This window comes from Aureobasidium melanogenum (assembly GCF_000721775.1).
Source record: "Aureobasidium melanogenum CBS 110374 unplaced genomic scaffold scaffold_13, whole genome shotgun sequence".
Taxonomy (NCBI): domain Eukaryota; kingdom Fungi; phylum Ascomycota; class Dothideomycetes; order Dothideales; family Saccotheciaceae; genus Aureobasidium; species Aureobasidium melanogenum.
Window position 1 is genome coordinate 133,283 of NW_024470065.1, and position 21,390 is coordinate 154,672.

A 21,390-nucleotide genomic window follows, 5' to 3' on the forward strand; every position below is an offset into this window, starting at 1 on the left:
AAACGTCGCGACCGGCAGCGCTGCGCGGATGTTGCAGAGGTTGATGAGGTGGATGTTCGTCTATGGGGGGCTGATCGGGTTGAGCCTGAGGTGTCACTCGACTCGGAGGTCATTATGGGCCTGGGAGAACAGTTGATCTGGAGAGATGCGCGGGGTAGCACTTGTTCTGGCTTGTGCAAAGGACGGACGACGACTGATCTAGCTTGTTATAAGGTCAGGGCTGCGCGAGACAGAAAAGACTGCAAGAATGCGCGGTGGCTGTTGTTGTAGACTGGATCAATGTCGGATATGTTGGCGTGGATGTATTGAATGTGCTTTTTTATCATGGTGCATCATATCTCTTCCCCTGTGGGCCTGATGCGGTCTACTCGTTGTCTTGGACTACCCTAATCTTGCAGTCAGTGAATGAACAGTACATCGAAAGACAGAGTTCAACAAGACGCCTCTCCAAACACAACCAACCCTAGCCCTGACCCGCGCATCGTGACTAGACGCTATTTCCTGCTTTCTAGACTTGATCTACGCCCAGACTCCAAGCCGCGAGTGGCGCAGGCGAGGGCGTAGCCCGAGCACGCGTCGCGAGCGTGACCTTATAGATGTGGATACTGCTCGAGTGTGCGAGGGATTATGTAGGCAGATATGCAAAGAGATGGACAAAGAGGTGGACCCCCCACAAACAACCACACAATCCTGACCTCGGCATCGAGATTATGGACTTGTATAATGCTTGAGTGTTTGAGAGAGAGAGAGTGTGTGTGTCTGTGCAGACAGGCATGCAAAGAATTAGACAAAGACGCAGATCCTCTCCAAAGCACGAACCCTAACCCTGACCTTTGCATCTTGACTTGACGGTTTTCATTGCTTCCTCGACTTCAGCTGGGTGCAAAATCCCCCAAATTCAAGCCGCGAGCGCGCGGCATGGGTGAGGCGAAGCCGAATCCCATGCCGCAAGCGAGCACGCCGCGAAGATAGGAATACTGCTTGAGTGTGCGAAGGAGCATGTTGCAAGGAGGTAGATAATGATGATGAAATGCAGGTGATCAGATAGCAGAGACGAGAGTGAAGAATGGCGTACTAACCTACCATTGATCTGCAAGACGGGCTGTTTCTCTCCGCATGGTTCACTCACAAATGACAGACCCTAATCCTGACGCGGAATCGTTGACCTGCTGCTGTGCATCCGCAAGTGTGTCAGATGTTAGCAAAATCTAACCTTGAGTCAAGCATCTAGTTTTGCTGCGGTGCAGGCAAATTGCAGTGTTTTAACTCGATCAACGTCGTCACTTACAGATCTTACCGGCAGGGGTTGCCATAGTCCGCTGTGTCTGCCTGCAAGTCTGTGTCCGTGTATCAAACCTGGCAAACCCTAACCTTGATCTTTGCTTCCAACTTTGCATGAGAGTTCATATTAGACCGACAAACCCTGACCCTGACCTCTGCATTCATTGATGCCGGCTCAAGATGACGGTTCTGCATCAAGAACTCACAACCCCTAACCCTGACCTGTCCCTTTTGTGGGCGAGCTGCGTTGTATGCTTGAAACGGCATACCTGGCTCATGCAAACACTCAAACCCTGACCCTAATCTCAAGTCACAGGGCTCCAACCACCAGCCCCAAGCCGCGAGCGGCGCGGGCGAGGGCGAAGCCCGAGTCCGCGTCGCGAGCGTGTGTTTATAGACGTGAATGCTGCTTGATCTTGAGTTGGAAGAGGCCTGATGCTGCGAGAGAAGTGAGTTGAAGCCCTTGACTTACCCACCCATGAATGCCCATACTTGTTGCTCAGCCGACTTTGAGCCCAATCGATGCGGCGTTCAGTTGAAGGGATGTATGTGAGAGCATGGTATGCTACCCCGGTTTGGTCCTGCGCAAAGCAGTAAGAGGAGTCGCTATAACCACCGCCGAACACTGCATCCAGCATTCTCGCTCTTTCCGTCTTACTATCAACCTGTTTCAGGTCTAACCCTTGCTTGACAGCGTCATTTTCAGGCCCAGGTGACCATGATCGATCCCGAGACTTGTCGAGGGATTGACGAGCATCAAAGACTGGAACAGGACATTTCCATGTTCATCTCAGGTCATCTCAGCGAGCCACCACGCCGCCGAAGTACTACAGCTCTGTCAATCGCGTGCACAGCGCTCGACTGTCCACTCCACCAACCCTAACCATGGCCAAAACCAAAATCGAAAGCCGCGAGCGGCGGGCACGAGGGCGAAGCCCGAGTGGCCGTTGCGAGCGTGTCGTTATATACACGGGTACTGCTTGAGATCGGCGTAGGTCTATGCGACAGGAAGCTGGCGTTGGAGACCGCAAACATCAGCGACCACTATGGCTCATCACATTGGCCACGCATGCTGTGGCTACTGATGTGCACAATGACAAATGTCGGACTGTCGAGGCGAAGCATCTGGCTTACAAAGTGGTCGTATTCAAACAATGACAAGCTGATCATCAACAAGCTTGTAAGCGCCGAAGTCCAGACACTGGTTGCTACTGCGCGCCGGTCGTACCGAAAGGGACAGTACCTTGGCGCTCAACTTCTCAGCGTCTGAAACATTAGAAGCTTTGCTACACCTCAGAACTTAAGAGAATGCTCTATACAGAATAGTAGTGAGAATCGCCATACAAACTCAGTTATCTACATTCTCACTCATCTCCAATTATACCTTAAGCTCTTTTAGATGTATTATTAATGTTGCTATTGCCCTTTAGTCTCTAATACTTCTATGCCTTAGTAGCTACCTTACTAGTGCTACCTTACTATTGCTACCTTACTATTACTACTACTTTCTATTTAATACTTAATTTTCTAGTATTAATAGTCTCTATAGTAATAATAGTAGTAAATCTCTACTTACTAATACTAGTACTAGCTTACTTATACTTATACTTAGTAAACTATTAATACTTACTATACTTAATTAATTAACTTTCTTTTTCTTATATATATACTTAAGTATAATAACTACTTTAAGCTATTATAATATCTAATAAGAACTTTATCTTTACTACCTTCTATAATAATAAAAGTACTACTACTACTATTACTAATAATACTAATCTTACTACTAAGCTTAAAAATATTAATATTACTAATATACTTTCTAATAATAAGGCTACTACTCCTACTACTTCTACTAAGACTATTATTCCTACTATTTCTAAGTCTAGTAAACTTAAGTATCTTTCTAAGTTAGCCTTAACTACTTTTTTATATATTAATAAGACTACTTTCTTATATATTAATAAGACTACTTTTTTATATATTAATAAGACTTACTTATATAAGACCCCTACTAAGACTCTCTTATATAAGTATAATATATCTAAAGGTATCTTTAATTTTCCTAATAATAAAAAAGAAAATACTAAGATTAATACTAAGTTTAATACTACTATTCCTACTAATAATAATAATATCTTTATAGATAATATTACTACTAGTCCTACTATTAAGAAAAAAGAGAATATTACTACTAGTTCTACTAGTCCTAAAAAAGAGTTAATTAAAAAGATTTCTATTTTCTTTAAGAAGTTACCTTATAAGTTATAGTAAGTTTAGTTCCTTCTTAATTAATTAATTAAGTTTATATATCTAATATTAATATAGATAGCCTAAGTAGTTTATTAGCCTTTACTATCTTACTACTACTAACTCTTAGTACTTCTAGTACTACTCTAAATAGAAGTAGATTAAGACTACTTTTAAGGCTTTTAAGGATAGGAATAACTATAATACTAGCTCTACTTAGATACTTAAGCATATTAGTACTATTAGCTTAGTTATAGAGATTAATAGTATTAAGGTTCTTATCTCTTACTCTTAGTATAAAAAGGATCCTATTAGCTATTCTTATAAGGTTATTTCTAGTAGTAATATTTATACCTACTATAAGTATAATAGTAAGTCTAGCTATACTACTAGTAAGAGTTATCCTAATCCTTTTAATAATACTACCTCTATTAAGATTATTTCTACCTTACTCTATAATATTTCTATTAAGTCTATTACTACTATTACTACTATCTCTAAGGCTAGTAAGATCCTTAAGGACTACTAGAATAAAAAGGCTAAGATAGAAACTACTATTACTAGTCTTTATAAGGAGATAGAGATATTAAAGAGTACTATTACTTTTTAGTAAAAGTAGATTAACTACTTAATCTACTACTTTAATAATACTACTACTAGTACCTTTTATACTACTTAATTTAAGCTTAATTCTAGTATACTTAGAGTTTAGGTATAGATAATACTCTTAATTTTTTTATATAGATAGTATAGTTAAAATTCTAATAATTAAAAAAGCTTAAAGAAGTAATTTTTAGTAGTAATTATACTGCAATTTACTTTTTAAGTATTTTTTAAAATATTAATTTTTTACTAAGAAACCTATATCTAAAAATATGATTTATCTAAAACCCTATTACTTTTAATATAGAAAATATTAATAAAATATTTATCTAGAGTTACCTAGTTAGTATCTAAATTAACCTAATTTTTACTAAGTTAAATTTAGAAATTTTAAAAATTTTGCAATTTTATAATAGGGTTACCTTCTTAAAATCGCTAAAAATCGCAAAATTTTTAAAATACTAGGGTAATCCTATCCTAAAATTATAGGAAATTATAGAATTTTAAAGATTTTAGGGTAACCCTATCTAAAAACTTCTAAATTTTTTTAATTTTAACTTAGTAAAAATTAGGTCAATTAGGTATATTAGGATAGGTTTAAGTTATATCTAGGTAATATTTTTCTAATATTTTATATAATTTTTACTACTATTTAGTATATTTATCTCTAATCTTATATACTAATTCTCTTATTACCTAATTAGAAGATATAATTTAAAGTTCTTTTCTTTTCTTTATATCCTTATTAATAACTTCTATCTTATATAGCCTCTTAAGAGATCTTAAAATATCTAGAACTATAGTCTCTTTTTCCTATCCTTACCCCTATTCTTACTTCTATCCTTACTCTTACTTATAATTCTACTCTTAATTTTAATCTTATTTTTATTCTTATTTAGGTCTTTTCTCTTTAATTAATAGAAGTACTAGTAAAGATAAAGAAAATAGTTTATTAAGATAATAGAAAGAGAAAAATAGAAAAATAGTACTAGATTCTCTTAAGAAGGTAAGATTAATAATAGAAGGAGGTTAGTATAGATTAATAGTTTAAGAGGTAAATAAGGGGTATTTAATATTCTTACTACTAGCTCTAATAACTTTTTACTTAATAACTAGAGTTATTAATAAGCAAACTAGTTAAGTAGTAGTTAAGGCCTTATAATAGAATATTATATAAGGAGTTAAGGCTACTTAAGTATTACTCTTACTCTTATTCTTATAATAAGGTATTATATAAGGTATTAAGACTACTTAAGCCTTATTCTTACTATTATTCTTATAGTTAATATTAGAAACTAGTATAATAATATCCTTTTCTTACTTATTAAGCTTTCTAATAATAAGGTCTTTTTTAAAGATCTTATTAATAGTATTAACTACTTTAATATAGAGTCTAAACTTAATCTTCTTATTTTTCTAAAAGTATCTAGTAAGTATATTAATAGTCTCTAAGCTTAACTATAAATTATCTTTAATAATAGGAGTAAAGCCTTAGAAATTAGTAATAAAATAATATACCTCTCTATACTTATTAATATTAGTATATAGACTATATTTCTATAGCTATTAATAAAGGTATTATTCTTAATTAGGTCGATCTTTAGATATATAGAACTTCTTTATAAAATCCTTAGTTAGTATATTACTCTAAGGTTTTCTAGTAGTAAGGAAATAAGGTCTAGACTAATACCTAATACTATTAAAACCTTAAAAAGTATAAATAGTAAAGGCCTAATAGATAATCTTAATATAATAAGGCTTTTTTTTTAGAGACTTTAGAATAGAAGTACTAGTAGTAATATCCTAATATTAAAAGAGAGCTAGTAGTACTATATTTAATCTACTAGTAAGATTAGTAATATAATTATAATAGATACTCTAAGTCCTCTAAGAATTAGCTATACTACCTACTACTATACTATTTACTACTCTTATATTCTAGTCTATTAGTTTACTAGATTATATTTATATAGGGGCAAAAGACTATATATTAGAAAGAGAAAAATAAGAAAGTATAGTCTAAAAAGGTATAAACTAAGATAAAGAAGATACTTAAGATAAAGAAGCTACTTTAGAAATAGATACTAGCTAAGAAGTATTTTAAGAATAAGATAACTACTAAGAAACTAGCTAGCCATAGCCTATATAATTAAGTAATATTAATATCTAATAAGCTAAGTAAACTTAGTCTTATTTAAGGGCTATATTAAAGGCCTTATTAGTAGTAGACTAAATAGTAAAAAAGCTAGTAGTATTATTAAAGTTAGAATTAAGCTTATAGTACTTGCTATACTTATTATATTAACTATATAAGGTCTAGTACTTAGCCCTAGTTTTTAGATAGAAGGTACTTTTCTATAGCTTTTTTTAAGCTATAAATATAGAAAAATAATAAAGAAAGAGTAAAGAATATAGTAATAGAATAGAAAAGTTAATAAGAGATTAAGAAAATAGATAGATAGATAAAATTATTTTTTTTTTAGTTCTTTACTAAGACTCTATCTAAAATAGTAGGAAATAGTAGTATAAAATTATAATAATCTTAGATAAATCTTTAGCTATATCTCTTTAGCTATTCTTTAAAAGAACTTATAAAGTCTTAGATCTATATTACTATTTTTAAGATAATATAGTACCTTATTCTAACTAGGTCTAAATATATATATAACCTCTAGATTAAGTATATTCTAGTTATAAGATCTATATAGAATATTAGACTTATATATTAGAGGGTTATTACTTATTAGTATATACTTAGAGAGCTAGTCTCTAAAATAGATATATACCTTAATATAAAAGTAATAACTATTAGTATTAGAGTTATTAAGTTAAATTAGCTAAACTACTTCTTTATTATAGAGCTATAGATATTATATTCCTAATTTAGTCTTATACTAAGCAAGTACTACTAGTAATAAGTATTTATTAATTTTAAAGTCCTAGAAATACTTTTTAAAAGGCTTAAGTAACTTAACTAGAATAGAAATACCTTACTAGAAACTACTAGAAAGCTCTAGATAGTTATATAGTATCTCTAGCTAACTAGGAATAATATAAGAATACTTTAGTTATCTTTTAATAGTATAAATTAACTAGATCTTATTAAAGACTAAGACTTCTACTTAAATTAAGAAAAGGTAGATAGTAAGTAGTATAACTCTATTAGGTACTATACTAGAGGTATAAAGGCCTTTATTAGAGAGGTTATTAAAGATAGCCTTAATTTTATTAAGGTATATCTTTATAAGCTATCTTTACTAGCTTTTAATATACTAATTTTCCTTACTAGTTCTATAGTAGTATATCTCTAGAAAATAAAGATTATTAATACTAAGAATCTCTTTAAAAAGAGTAAAGTAGGTATTAGTAAGTATAATAGTCTCTTTTCTATAATTAGTATAAATAATCTAAGGTATAATACTATCTTAAATAAGGTAAGTAATATATTAAAAATAAATAGAGACTATAGTTTAAGCTATTATGCCTATATATAACTATATAATCTATTAAGACTAAGTATTAATAGTAGTATATATCTAAATACTATACTTTTTAAGCTTATAATAGGTATCTATATACTATATATAGTTTAGACTAGGATATTATATAGGAGTATAATAGTATTTAGCTTTTTATTATCTTTGCTAATAGGCTTAAAAGTTAATATTTTATATAATCTTATATATATAATTACTAGAATAGAATTAGTAATAAGAAATAGTATATAATTATACTATAATTTAAATATACTAGCCTATTAAATAAATATCTATATATTTCTAATAAAGATAGTTATAAAGATACCTATAACTAAAGTCCTTAATATAGCTAGTATTATACTTAGCTATAAGTATATTCTAGAGTACCTTTTTAAGTATCTTATCTTTAATCTAATTAAGCCTTTTATAAAGTCTAAGTTTCTTATAGATAACTTTAACTTAGTAGCTAGAGATATATTTAAAGTCTTTATACCTAAGTATCTTAGCTAGTTTATTATTAGTTATATAATAGTAACTAAATAGCTCTAAGATTCGCTACTTAAGAAGGTCTCTATTAGGTTATTTTAAGATACCCTATTACTAAATCCTATACTTAAGTATATACTTATTAATAGCTATACTATACTTTTATAGAAGGTCGATAATAGTAGAAAGCTTATAGCTAACTATAATAATCTAATAGGTAATAAGAGGCCTCTAAGGATCGAGGTTAATAGGAGAAACTATATTAGTAATAGAGGATAAGAAATAGAGTAATAAGAGATAAAGTAATAAGAGATAGAGCAATAAGAAGGTAGAGCTATAATAGTAAGAAGTTAGCTAAAAATTAAAAATGCAGAAGTAGAGAAAAATAATTTCTTACTATTTCAAATTTGTATGGCGATTTCTCAGCGATTTGTAAAGGCGCAGAAATCGGTGTCTTATTAGTGTTTCTGAGAAGCTAAGAGGCAGCGACGCTAAGAACTTGGCACTGTCCCTTTTAGTACCAATGGCGCGCCGTCGTTGCCAACACGAGGATCTGTGTGCTAGCTGGACTCACGAACCAGCTCGTACTGCGACCCTACAGTACGCTTCTCAAAACGACTATTGGCAGCAAGACAACCAAACTAAAGGTGGTAGAATTCAATATCGATGCACCACATAAGCCAAAGTTCTGGAAAGTTGTGCTGGCTCACTTCGACGGACGGAAGTGGTGAGAAAATGTTCACGGCATTGATCTCAGAGAAAAAACAGTTCATGTTTTGGGACCTGGCGATGAGGTTGACTGTCCTCTCCGCAGTCACAGTTGGCTTTTTTCCAAGTCAACTGAAGGACGTTCTCTTGTCTTGGTTCAGGGCTTCAAGAAGTGCCCAAGCACGAGTCGTGAGCACCCCAAACCCTAGAAATATTGCCTGTAGATGCAAAAGGGGGGACTTGTAGATGCAATCAACCAAACCCAACCCCAAGCCGCGAGCGGCGCGGGCGAGGGCGAAGCCCGAGCCTGCGTCGCGAGCACACCGCGAATAGATGGATACTGCTTGTAGGTGCGTCGGAAGAGTACCGAACGCAAACGCTGTTAAGACGTTGGTAGAGGAGAGAGGGTTTGTCGGTCTTACATTCAGAGGAACATGCTGTCTTCTGCAGAGTCTGAGTTTATTTTTGAGTTATCCGTCGACGTCGACATACAGAGCATCTGTAGCGAAGCATCTTCGCGTGTTCATATCGGCAAATACTTTTGCCAGTACGAGCTGCAGACCTTGGATTTCGAAAAGCTCGTCATCAGGATTGGCGTAGACGTATCCCGGTGTTGGCGTAGACATATCTCAGTGTTGAATCAAAGTTGTCGGTCTAGACATATCTCAGTGTTAATTCAAAGTTGGTCATCAGAATTGGTGTAGACATATCTCGATATTGACTCGAAATTGGTTATCAGGATTGGCGTAGATGCATCTTAGTGTTGACTCAAAGTTGTCGTTCATACAGTCGTGCATCGGTTGGTAGAGGTGAAGGAGGGCTAGGGCTGGACTCGGGTGAAGTAAGAGGGCTCAACTCTCGCGGAATGCGTAAGGTAGGTGCATAGTATCGAGGCAAATTAGGAGGTATTGGCATAGGAATGAAATCGTCCATGCTTGTCTCTTTAGAAGGGTGAAATTTTGCGTTGCAAACAGTCGACGAGACGGATCTGTCGGACGGCATGGAGAAACAAGACTTTGCGCTTTGCTGTTGCTGCTGCTGCTGCTACTGCTGCTGCTGTTGTTGCTGTTGTTGCTGCACCTTAGTAGCTGCGGCACTCGTGTTTTAAGGCTCTGACGATGAAGCTCAAAATGTCAACGAAGTTAATGTCAACGTAAGTTAGATACGTCATTCCACCGTGGTCTTTAAGGCTAAAGACAGACGCTCTTAGACAGCTTATGCTACGTCCTAACCCGCATTAGAAGAAGGATCACGACCCAAATGAAGGCGATGATCCTAGAATGATTCGAGAAATGATAAATTCGGTTTCCGATGTTAGAAGAGGCCCATGGCTAGCTGATTTTTGGGTACTGTTGGTTGAAGTGATGGAGGGATGGGGCTGGCCTATGTTTAGGGACTGTTGGTGGAGGGAACGATGACATAGAAGGATCCATGGCTGGATTTAGGTGAAGTGATAGAGCTCAGCTCTCGTGGGATGCGTGAGATAGGTGCATGGTACACATCGGGACTAGAAAGGAATGGGTTCGTCTATGCTTGTCTCCCTGGAAGGCAGGACTTTTGCGAAGGTTTGAAGAAAGCGATTCGCCGGGCGGCATAGAGAAATGAGACTTTGCACTCTGCTGTTACTGCACCTTGGTAGCTACGGCAGTCGCGTTTTGAGGCTCTGACGCGCTCCTTTTCCTCTCCAGCAACTATTAGCTTGACCTTTGGTCGGGCGAAAGGCTCGAATACGTTCTGGTTTGGAAAGAGATCGTCTATGCTCGCTTCTTTGTAGTACAACAGATCTAGCCGTCTTGAATGCGCGAACAATCTATTGCAAAGCCGGGCTCCTGCGTAACTTGCTGGCTTGATCATTAGCGCGACATGCTAGACACTTGACATTGTAGTAAGTCTTCGGGCGCTGCAAAGAGCAAGTGACCCTCTGCATCTCCTTTCTGATTCTTCCCATTCAATCGAGATCCCATGTCTTCATGTTGACTTGCTATGATGATTATGTCAGCAGGTGTATAAAGTGTGATGCAAGACGACTGACTTGAGCTTCGTTGGTTTGCTGGACTCGGCAACAAAATCATGGCTTGCTCAATCGAGTCGTCAGGCCAGAGATTGAACTCGTCCCATGATATACTGTTTGACCTCTCAAGCACAGGACTTTTGCGCTATGTGTTGGTCTTGAAGAGGTTGCTCGTCTTAGAGTCGACAGGTCCAAGCGATGATGATAAGGGATATGCACAAGATCCATCAAAACACAAGCACTGGCGCTTCGGCGAACTGGATTTGTTTCAAGATGGCCAGGTCGAAGGGTGGGGGCGACGTGATTGAGCTGATCATAACGCGTTGGTGCATCGTGGGTCGCAATGGTGTCAGTAGTAAGGAGACTGGCATTGTCGTTTGCAGGCTGAAGGTAGTTCTGGTGTATTGGAGGGTGATAGATTGTCGTGTCGGCGTTCAAGTCAAGAACTTCTTCGTCATCGTTGTCATCCAGGAGGCTCCAGCTTGGTGAGAGAGGTGTTGACCATTCAAGTAAGCCGAAGCCATCGAGAATATTGATGAGCTGATGGCCCCCCATCACCACCACCGTCGGCCCTCCCGGATGAGGTGTTCAAGGAGCCACCGAGTCCCACCACCGGCCGCATTCTATCATGGCCTATCTGTCCGGAACTGCTCATTCAGCAGGCATGGGTAAGACTGCTACTGTCTTGGAAAGAACACTGCCAAGTGTCAGCGGTACGTTTTGATCATTTTTATGTAAGTCGTCCTACTAATGCACATCACAGCAAGGTTCGTACGCGACAAAGGTATTACCAAGGGCAGCACCTGGTAAGCAACCTCGTCGTCTAAACTGTGAAGCTTGTTATTGAACCCTGTAGCCGCTTAGCACACTGTGGCGGCGTCAAACGTATCTCGGCCACTATCTACGATGAGGTCCGCTACGCCTTAAAGGACAGATTGAAGACGGTGTGTCAGCTATGATTGTAATCACACCATCAGTCATTAACAATAGCTACAGCTTCTCCAGGATGTTTGTGCTATTCTGGAATGCACTGCTCGTAAGACCGTTACTGTTCCGGACGTTGTCTTCATTATTAACAGACACGGCACTCCCATCTACGTAAGGCGCGTTATAAATCTCTTTTTCCATAATCTCTAATACCCGACAGGAGTTCGATGCCAGCTTTTGTCCAAGTGCTGGACTATAACGAAGAACAATGAGCAAAATAGCTATGTTAAAGCACTTCTTGCTGGATCTAAGGCATGTTTCGTTGAGTAGCCTCTCTAATATCGATAAAAAGTGTTCAGATCTTACTAGTACACACTGTATACTTATTTTATGTATGAAAAGAACAGTAATTAGGTGGCCCGGATGTACAATGATCAAGTTTTCGGTGTCACCACTTAATTAGTCTTGCTGAAGTGGTCAATACTCAGAGTGATGGTTTTGTTTCGGTTGTGCACCTCGTCCTCAATAAGCAAGACCTTCATATGATTGTCAGTTCATGGGAAGTTTCATGAGCAAGCGGCGAGCACATGGCTTACCTTTTACAGCCTGTTGGCGGTCACAACTAGCCGTCTATAACTTGCTTCACCAAGTTTCGTTTAATGGTGCGAGGCTTTTGAGTAGTAACCGAAATTCAAACTTGCTTTTCAAGACATATGTCGACAACTTGATCCATCAAATTGCTTCCAAGTAGCCCGGAATATTCGCCTTGTCATCTCGAGTCTTTTTGTCACATCAACTACAAAGTTACTCGTGCGGATGGTAATGTTATGATGCTGTGATTCGAGACTTGACGTTGGACGCGCGAAGCTTCGAAATCTCATTTGCAATAAATCCAGGGTGATAGATCAATCACTCACCATACTTGTCCCACGCAGTCGATATCAAATTTCTGATTCGACCAATCGCTCCAGAATACTCGAATTAGTATATGCAGAACAAATAGTTGTGTTTTGAAGTGGGTTTTTCACCCAGCAGTGTAGACATAATTTTGACCCCATGTTCCAATGCGCAAAGCTTCGGAATGTCGTTCTGCAATAAAGCCAGGCCAATAAATCAGCCCCCCACCGTACTTGTTCACGACAGCAGATATTCAAAACCTGACTTAACCAATCGCTTCAGAATACTGAGTTTAGTATATGCAAAACAAATTGGTTAGGTTCAAAGATGGGTTTTTTCACCGACATGGTATACAAAAAACCGACTTCAGGCTTCGACGCGCAAAGCTTTGAAGTGCCTTGCCGCGACAAAGCCAGGGTGATACAACAACCACCGACCATACTTGTCCGCCATAACAGATATTCAAAATCTGACTCGACAGATCGTTTCAAAATGCTCAAATTAGTCTAGGCGCAATGAAAAAGTTGTGTTTGAAGTGACTTTTTTTCTCCGATCTAGTGCACGAGAATCTGACTCCAAGCTTTGACGCGCAAAGCTTCAAAACGCATCTTCCATGGCTTCGAACATTAACCTACCAAAAATCGAACTTGCCCACCACTACATATATTCAAAATCTGATCCAACAGATCGTTTCAAAATGCTCGAATTATGCTATATCCACCAAGAAAGGCAAAATAAAAAGTGGTGTTTTGACACACATGAGTCTGCCAATTTTTGAGCTCGGATTTGGATTCGCAAAGCTTCAAAACGCCAGAAGCCGTCTTGACATCTTTGATACAAAACACTTATGTGCCAAACTTACATATTCTCAAAATCCGACTCGACAGACCGCTTCAAAATGCTCCAAATAGGTCAGATCATACAAGAGATGTTCAATTTCGACCAAAATATTCTGGTGTTGAGGTATGTCGAATTTCTATCACGGCATTAGACGCGGAAAGCCTCAAAATCGGCGTTCCAAGCTCGAAATTGTCGCGCAGTTTGTGTGTTGTCACGCACCAAATTTATTCAAAACTTGAATTGACCAAACGACTCGGCGTACCAAATTTACCCAATCTAAATTATCGCAGTCACGATTTATCATGGTCGTGGTAAAGTGTTAAAGTCGATTGATCATTTTCTAACTTCTTGATGCAACGTGGAAAGCTTCAAACGACCTCGCGAAGCCGAAGCCCAACCAACCCAACCACCCAAAATGCGAAGATTTTCAAAATGCAATTATCAAAATTCGGATTAGACAGAAATCTTCGCCGTGGTCGATATAATCGATTGCAGGTACGTTTGATAAAAAATATCGTGGTTGTTGTTGATCAAATTTGGTTGTTGTCCGAATTGGACTTCACACCCAGCCGCGACGCCTGTAAACATACACATTTTGTCGGGTCGGGTTCTGTATCTACGACAGGACTGATCATATGAAAACATGCAGCATGCCAGGATCAACATACTGGCAGCGGGACAGTCATGGCTAGAAATGATCGAACAAATCAAGCTCCTTGAACCTGTGAGTCTGTTCCAACCGATCGATCTACCCGGTTGCATGATTAGACAGCTAAGAAACATCCCCTACCACACAGATGGAACAGAAAGGTGATAACGCTATTAAACATTGGTGAGGAGAGTATCTTGCTTCATTCCTGATTTTCTATGTCCTTCTCAAACACCCATCTCACCTCATCCAATCTCTGCATCAACCAAATCATTCAAACCCTGCCTCTATCATGTCTTCCAGCACTTACAACAAGAACACATCTCTACATCGGCCCTTCCACACCTCGTTCCGCCAGTTCAGACCCTTCTCAGTCAACCCCTGCGCAGCTCATAGCTTTAGACTCTGATCTCTTAGGTCCCTTCGACACGGACTCTACCAGTTCTAGCTCTCCCAGCGAAGACACTGTCGATCCAACACCTCATCGCCGCACCTACGCCCACTGTCCTGCCTTGATCAGGAATGATGCGCTTCTTGTTTTCAACGGAAATTGGCGTAGAAGCCTCGCCTTCTTCCACTTTCTTGAGCGCCTGAAGACGTCGGAACGTGGAGCAACCTCGACATCAACCTCGTAACCACCTCTTCTCACCTTCTTGAATGTCTAAAGACGTGGGAACGAGGACGGCCTCGGTATCAACCTCGTTACTGCCCTCCCCTCTCACCTTCTTGAACGTCTAGAGACAACAAAGCGTGAAGACTGGCGTAGAAGCCTCTCCTTCTTTCACCTTCTTAGAAGCGTCTCGACTCCTTCTTCGCCACTCAGAGTCGACCAAGCGTGAGGGCTGGCGCAGGCTCGGGATCAGCCTCGTCACTGCCCTCCACTGTCCTTCTTCGCCGCCTGAAGACGACAAAGCGTGAAGGCTAGATCAGCGATGCCTTTAGTGAGAACTTTGCCAAGATCAACTGCACTGGTCAGATCAGCGATGCCTCCAATGAGGACTTCGCCAACATCAACTGCACCGCCCAGCTGAGGTCAAGTGCGCCAGTCACACTAGAGCCCAGTTTGATCAACTCATCGGTCAGATCAGCGATGCCGTCAGCGAGAACCTCGCCAGGATCAACTGCACTGGTCACGTTAAAGTCCAACCTGGCCAACTCGGCGATGTCTTTAGTTGAAGCTTCGCAATTCCATCGCCAAATGTATGTATATCATTCCCCATATGATTCCGGTCCAAGCGCTCGTCTAACTCGTATCGCAGCTAATACAAAATGCCTCCTCCTTGATCACAATCATCGCGACCACCGGCTCTGCTGGCAGAGACCGCGTACTTGTTCAAATCGAAGCCCGCATCCATCCGAACCTCGTCCATTAAAGCCATTCAGAGCGAAGCCAACTGCTGCGAGAATAAATCACGCTCAAGGTATGCGCTGTCGTGTCTTGAACTATACCTCCAACACGACAACTCACACCACTTGTAGAGCAAGCTACACTGGCGACACCGGTCAGAAGACTGTGCAACATGGCACAAGCACACAACTTCTGCGTCATACTGTTAAGCTAGAGTGTCTCCATCTTCGAAGCCATCAAAGCCAGACCGGGACTAGGCAAGTCGCTAGGATACTTGGTTCAAATCCTCATCGATGCCATTCCAATAACAATAAAATCCAAAGGCAGCAGGGATGGTAAATGTGTTCTAAGTGATCTACAGCAGAGGAAGTCACCAAGCAGGGAAATTCAGTGTCCTCGATGTCACTGCTGATGGAGAAATTCAATCTGCATTTTAAGCTCCACATTACAGTCAAGATATGAAAAGTTTGTTGACAGAAGAGCACCTGTCTGATGCAAGAACAACGGCAGCAAATCATGTATATGTACGATGCTCAGTTTGCAAACAGGTCTCTTATGCACTCCCTCCAAGCACATGCTCGATACATCTCTTACACACTCTTTCTAAGCACACGCCCGCGCTGCTCGCGGCTTACGGTTCTGGCTCTAGTGATGGTTAGGGTTATAGAGCCCTGCCTAAGCCCACCTCCGTGTTCTTCTAACAAATGCATCATCCCTGTGTGCTAAAGTCAGTCACAATCTTGCAACTAAGTACCGTACAAAGCTTATTATGGGCTATTAAAATGCGCAGTTGCAATCCGAATATGAGTCTAACTATAGAGATAGTTTCTAATAGTGTTTTCTCTATTGAGACAAGATCTTTTATAAAAGTATTGTGCATTTTCATAGCTCTTTGCTACTACCTATAGCACCTAGGGATAAAGAATTCTTATAACTTATATATGGTCGACATTGCTTATATAGAATATACCTCGCAGTATTTTCTCATTACACTAAAGTTGCTGCCAAAATAAAGCCCTTCTATATTATTATAAGGAAATCCTTATAACAAATATATAGTTTACTTATGCATAGTTATTCACTTATGCTTAATTCGCTTATAGATAGTTAACATTACTTATATAGAATATACCTTATAGTATTTCCTTATTATATCTAGGTTGTTGCTAAACTAGAGCTCCCCTCCTATATTATTAATAAGATTAACTAAGAAATAGGCCCTTGTACTAAATATATAGTTTACTTAAGCATGGTTAATATTGCTTATATAGAATATACCTTATAGTATTTTATTATAATACCTAAGTTATAGAGTCCCTACTATATTATTAATAATATTAACTAAGGAATAGATCCTTATAATAAACCTATAGTTTATATCCTTATAATACTTTCTTATTATACCTAAATTACTATAGAACTATAACTCCCTTATATATTATTAATAAGATTAACTAAGAGATATACCCTTATAATAAAAGTATTATTTACTTATATATAGTTTACTTATATATGGCTAATACTACTAAATCTAGTATACTATCTAAATATAAAGATATACTATATTATAAGTATAGTACTTTCTTACCTATAAGGATTTATATAGGAGTAGAATCTCTTTCTATATTATTAATAAGATTAACTAAAAAATATACCCTTATAATAAATATATTATTTACTTATATATAATTATTTACTTATGCATAGCTAATATTACTTATATAGAATATACCTTATAGAATCTCCTTATTAAACTAAAGTTATAGCTAAACTTAGTATACTATCTAAACTTAAAGGTGTACTATATTACAAGTAAATAACTATACTTTAAAAAGTTAGAGTAAGAAAACATAATAAATTAAACCTATAGCCTTTAATAGACCTAATGATAATAGTAAGTATACTAAGAATAGTAGTACTTAACTAGAGAGACAACCTATACTAGATAATAGTATATCTAATCTACTAAATATAAATAAAAAAAGAAGTTATCTTTAACTATATCAAAACCTTAGCCTGCAACTCGGCTTTTTAAAAACAAAAGAATTCTTATATTCTTCTATAATATAAACACCATAACTATTAGCACCTTAGAAACTAATCCTAGACCGCCTTCTAGGATTAAACCACTCCCTCCTTAACAACAAAGGTCTACATAAGAAACTCGCCAAACTAGGAACTCCACTACCGGCTTTAAAACACTAGAATCTAGTCCTAGGGACAATTAATCCGCAGCACAAACGCCATAACCGGTAGTAACAGCACCTCTAAAACCAATCCCAGATCGCCTCGCCGAGGAACAAGCCCTAGATCATGTTATGGCCATGACTTAAGCTATATCCGCAACGAAAGATTGCGCGCTCGCGACGGCTACTCGGGCTTCGCCCTTCTCGCCGCCGCTCGCGCTGCTTGTGATTCGTTGCGCCGCTTCAGGTCAGGGTTAGGGTTTGGTATCGCTTGGATGATGGTTAGGGTGCGTAGACTTGAGCTAATGCAATGATATATGAACTAGCAGAATAAGAAGAGCGTTAGATCCCCATCGCCCAAAGAACCAGAGAATAGTCCCATGCTACCAAACTCGACACAAACAAAGGCATCGACGTGACGGATCAACTTTCAAAGCTGACCTACGCTACTGGCCGTGGAGTCGTTCTGTTTTCTGGCTGCGGATACCAAGACCCCATCTAAAACGTCCACTCGAGCAGAAAACAACAACTGCGCATACTCGACCCACTTCATACGCTGCATACTGTAAAGCTTACTCCTCTCACGACCATGATCCACTTCGTCAACCCATCGTCCCTGAACACAGCCCATCATCCCAGTTCACAAACCAACACTCGTATACTCGCAACCCAAGTAGTATTCACGTCTATGAGCACATATTTAAACCCATGAGAATACGCTGCATACTGTCCACCCTAATCGTCTCGCCACGCCACCATCAACCAATTCGTCACTCCAGAAAGCAGAAATATGACTTGATCCCCATCAACCCATCAACTCGAGCACTCGTATACCCGTAACTCAAGCAGTAGTCGCAGAGATAAGCACAGGCTCGCCCGCGCCGCTCGCGGCTGGGAGGATTGAGCGATGATCGGAGCCCATGAGATGAGGATGCAACCAGGAGTTGAAGTCTCTTGTTAGCGTATCAGATACGCATTCTTGAATAGAACCCGGCATCCGATACGCGAAAGCGTACTAACATGTAAGAAAGTATCTTATTGATGTCGATACCGACCTGAAGTCAAATCTAGTCTTCTCCTGTTGTTGATTGATCCAAGTGACCCGGACTCAAATCATACTGCCCCCTCTTGAAGCAAAGTCATATCCCCCTTCTCCAATTGAGCCATATGCCCTTGCTCGAGATCAAGCTAGATCACTCAAGCTATATCCACTCTCTCCCGTGTGTGCTCGCTCACGACGAGTTTCCGGCTTCGCCTCACCCTCGCCGCTCGCTCGCGGCTTAGGGTTGGGGTTCGGACATAGCCTAGAGGTGCAGAAGAAATCAAACCCCAAGCTGCAAAATACAAGATCAAATACCAAACTATAGCTCACAAGCAGATCGGCTGATCAAAACCAACCCATACTATGAATACCAACTTGCACTCGTGCAATAATCCAGGGTCAACAACTGATCACCGAGATGTGGACCGTATAATGGGACAAAGTGCATCATTGACGAAAGCTGACTTGATGCGTATGAGGAAGTCGCGAAGATGGAACCTGGAAGCACATGCAAAAAGGCTTGGCAAAATGACATACTAGGACGGATGCGGTCTCTGTGGATTCTGGATCAGCAACATCTGAAAGCGGCCTCTAAAGTTGTAGCGCTACCAACTTCAAAGTGAGGCGGCAGTCGACGAAGCTCCATGCTCTACCAAACATAGCGATCCAGCGACAGTCATGTCGTTTGTCAGTGGAGGCAGAGGAGGTGGCAGTCGCGGTCGCGGCTCGTCACCATTCGGAGCTCCTGCTGGTCCAAAGACAACGCGTCCATCTTTCGCTCCACGCGCCCGAGGAAACAACCAAGTCCGCTTCAATGCTCAGACGAGAGGCGCGAGTGAAAGAGGAGGCAGAGGTTCATTCCGTGGTAACAATGCTTCGCGAGGAGGAGGCCGAGGACGTGGAAAGACAACACCTGCGCCAACACCTTCACCCTTTGCCGCACCAGCCCAAACACAAACGCCAGCACAATCGAGTCATGCCTCGTCTTCATCCTCCTTCGCCGACCGCTTCCAGGCTGTACGATCCCTCCCAACATTCCATGGTTGATATTCTCTGACGCACGGTACAGCTCAAGAAGCGGCGCGAACAAGAACGCATCCACGCCATTGCCCAGGGCTTCCTAGCCGACCCCGACAAGCCGCGTACACTGGCCGAGGCCATCACTCCCGTAGGAACCTGTCCGGACATGTGCCCAGAGTTTGAACGTCTCGAGCGTGTTGTGCAGAAGGATGTTTGGGGTCCTGAGCTCGACGACCAAGGTGCTCCCGCCGAGCATCGCATGGTAAAGAAGTTCAGACGCGCCGCAGCTGGTATCGACGAGCAACTGCCTTCAGACTTGCGCCCTCCAAGTACTCTAAAAGAGACTGTCGACTACCTGTTTAACGAAATGGTCGCCAATGCCGAATCACTGGGTAGCGTACATCACTTTGTCTGGGACCGAACTCGCGCCATCCGCAACGACTTTTCCATTCAGCAAATCACCAAACCCGCCGACGTCGAGATCGCCATTGAATGCTACGAACGTATTGCCCGCTTCCACATCTTGTCGCTACATCAGCTCGCCGTACCCGACAAGCCATATGACAAGTACGACTGGTATCAAGAGCGAGAACAGCTAGACCGTACCCTCCTGTCGCTGATGCAATACTATGACGACTCACGCGGCCGTGTAGAATGCAAGAACGAGGCCGAGTTTCGCGCATATCTCATCATTTTTCAAGCTCAGGACCCAACACCCGATCTTGATGAAAGAGTTAATACTTGGCCGGTGTCTGTCAGATCTGATAGACGCGTGAGAATTGCCCTCGATCTCAACTCCGCCGCTTCAAATATTGTGGATCCTCAAGGTCCTCTAAAACCTCGAGCTGTTTACCCAGTCGCTCGCGAAGACTGGGCTCAGTTCTTCGACCTCGTCCGCTCCAACAAAGTCTCGTACCTCATGGCTTGTGTATCGGAGATTTATTTCAAACTTGTCCGAAGAACTGCTTTAAACGCTATTTGGCGTGGCTTCAAGGGTCAGGTCGTTGAGTTCACCCTATCCTTGATGACCCGCATACTTGGTTTCGATGATCCCGAACAGACCGAGACTTTCTGTCAGCATTTCGGCTTTGTCTTTAAGGCATCCAGTTCTGGCGGAGAGGATTTCTTGGATCTGGACTCGGTAAAGGGCAAGACCTTCCCTACAGAGACTCCTGGCTTGGAGCATCAGACATTCTCAGAGGATCTGGTCGAGGTAAAGCGTATGGGTCGTAGTTTCTCTGCTGTGATAGGTGGTTATACTATAGCAGAAGCGCAAAGCTCCGGCTTGATCGATGTCAATTATGACAGTCAGATGGAAGATCATGTGGAAGACCAGGCGGAAGATAGTCAAGCTGAAGACGATCCTGACTCTCTCTTCATCCCAGAAGGCCCGTCTAAGCCAGCTTTCGGAAATGCTGCTGCACCCACGTCATCTCCATTTGCAAGTCCATTTGCTTTCAACAAACCACCTGGAGAAGTCCAGCCGCCATCACTTTTCGCTCAATCAAAGCCAACAAATTCTGGCTTCGGTCAACCTTCAGCATCCACAGGCTTCAATTTCGGGAAACCTTCAGTCAATCCACCTTCAGAGGCGCCGACATCTGCTGCAGCATCTCCATTCAACTCTGTCTTTGGCCAGCAGCCCAAGAGTGAAAATTTCAGT

At 40.2% G+C, this 21,390-nt stretch overlaps 3 protein-coding genes across 3 annotated transcripts; 2 read left to right on the top strand and 1 right to left on the bottom strand.

Annotated features, from left to right (window-relative positions):
- Positions 1-8,935: 8,935 nt before the first annotated feature.
- On the bottom strand, positions 8,936-9,433 carry M437DRAFT_85275 (uncharacterized protein; the record flags this gene model as incomplete). Its single annotated transcript, XM_041028266.1, has 2 exons — positions 8,936-9,251; positions 9,300-9,433. 2 exons carry the CDS (start codon positions 9,431-9,433, stop codon positions 8,936-8,938), a joined length of 450 nt encoding a protein of 149 aa, XP_040878849.1.
- Positions 9,434-11,675: 2,242 nt separating this feature from the next.
- Positions 11,676-11,955, top strand: M437DRAFT_50444 (uncharacterized protein; the record flags this gene model as incomplete). Its single annotated transcript, XM_041022006.1, has 2 exons — positions 11,676-11,762; positions 11,815-11,955. Coding segments are annotated over 2 exons (228 nt in total), but the record flags the coding sequence as incomplete, so codon positions are not given.
- Positions 11,956-19,776: 7,821 nt separating this feature from the next.
- Positions 19,777-20,868, top strand: M437DRAFT_17297 (uncharacterized protein; the record flags this gene model as incomplete). The annotated part of the gene is made up of 1 exon (XM_041018898.1): positions 19,777-20,868. A coding segment is annotated over one exon (1,092 nt), but the record flags the coding sequence as incomplete, so codon positions are not given.
- Positions 20,869-21,390: the final 522 nt, after the last annotated feature.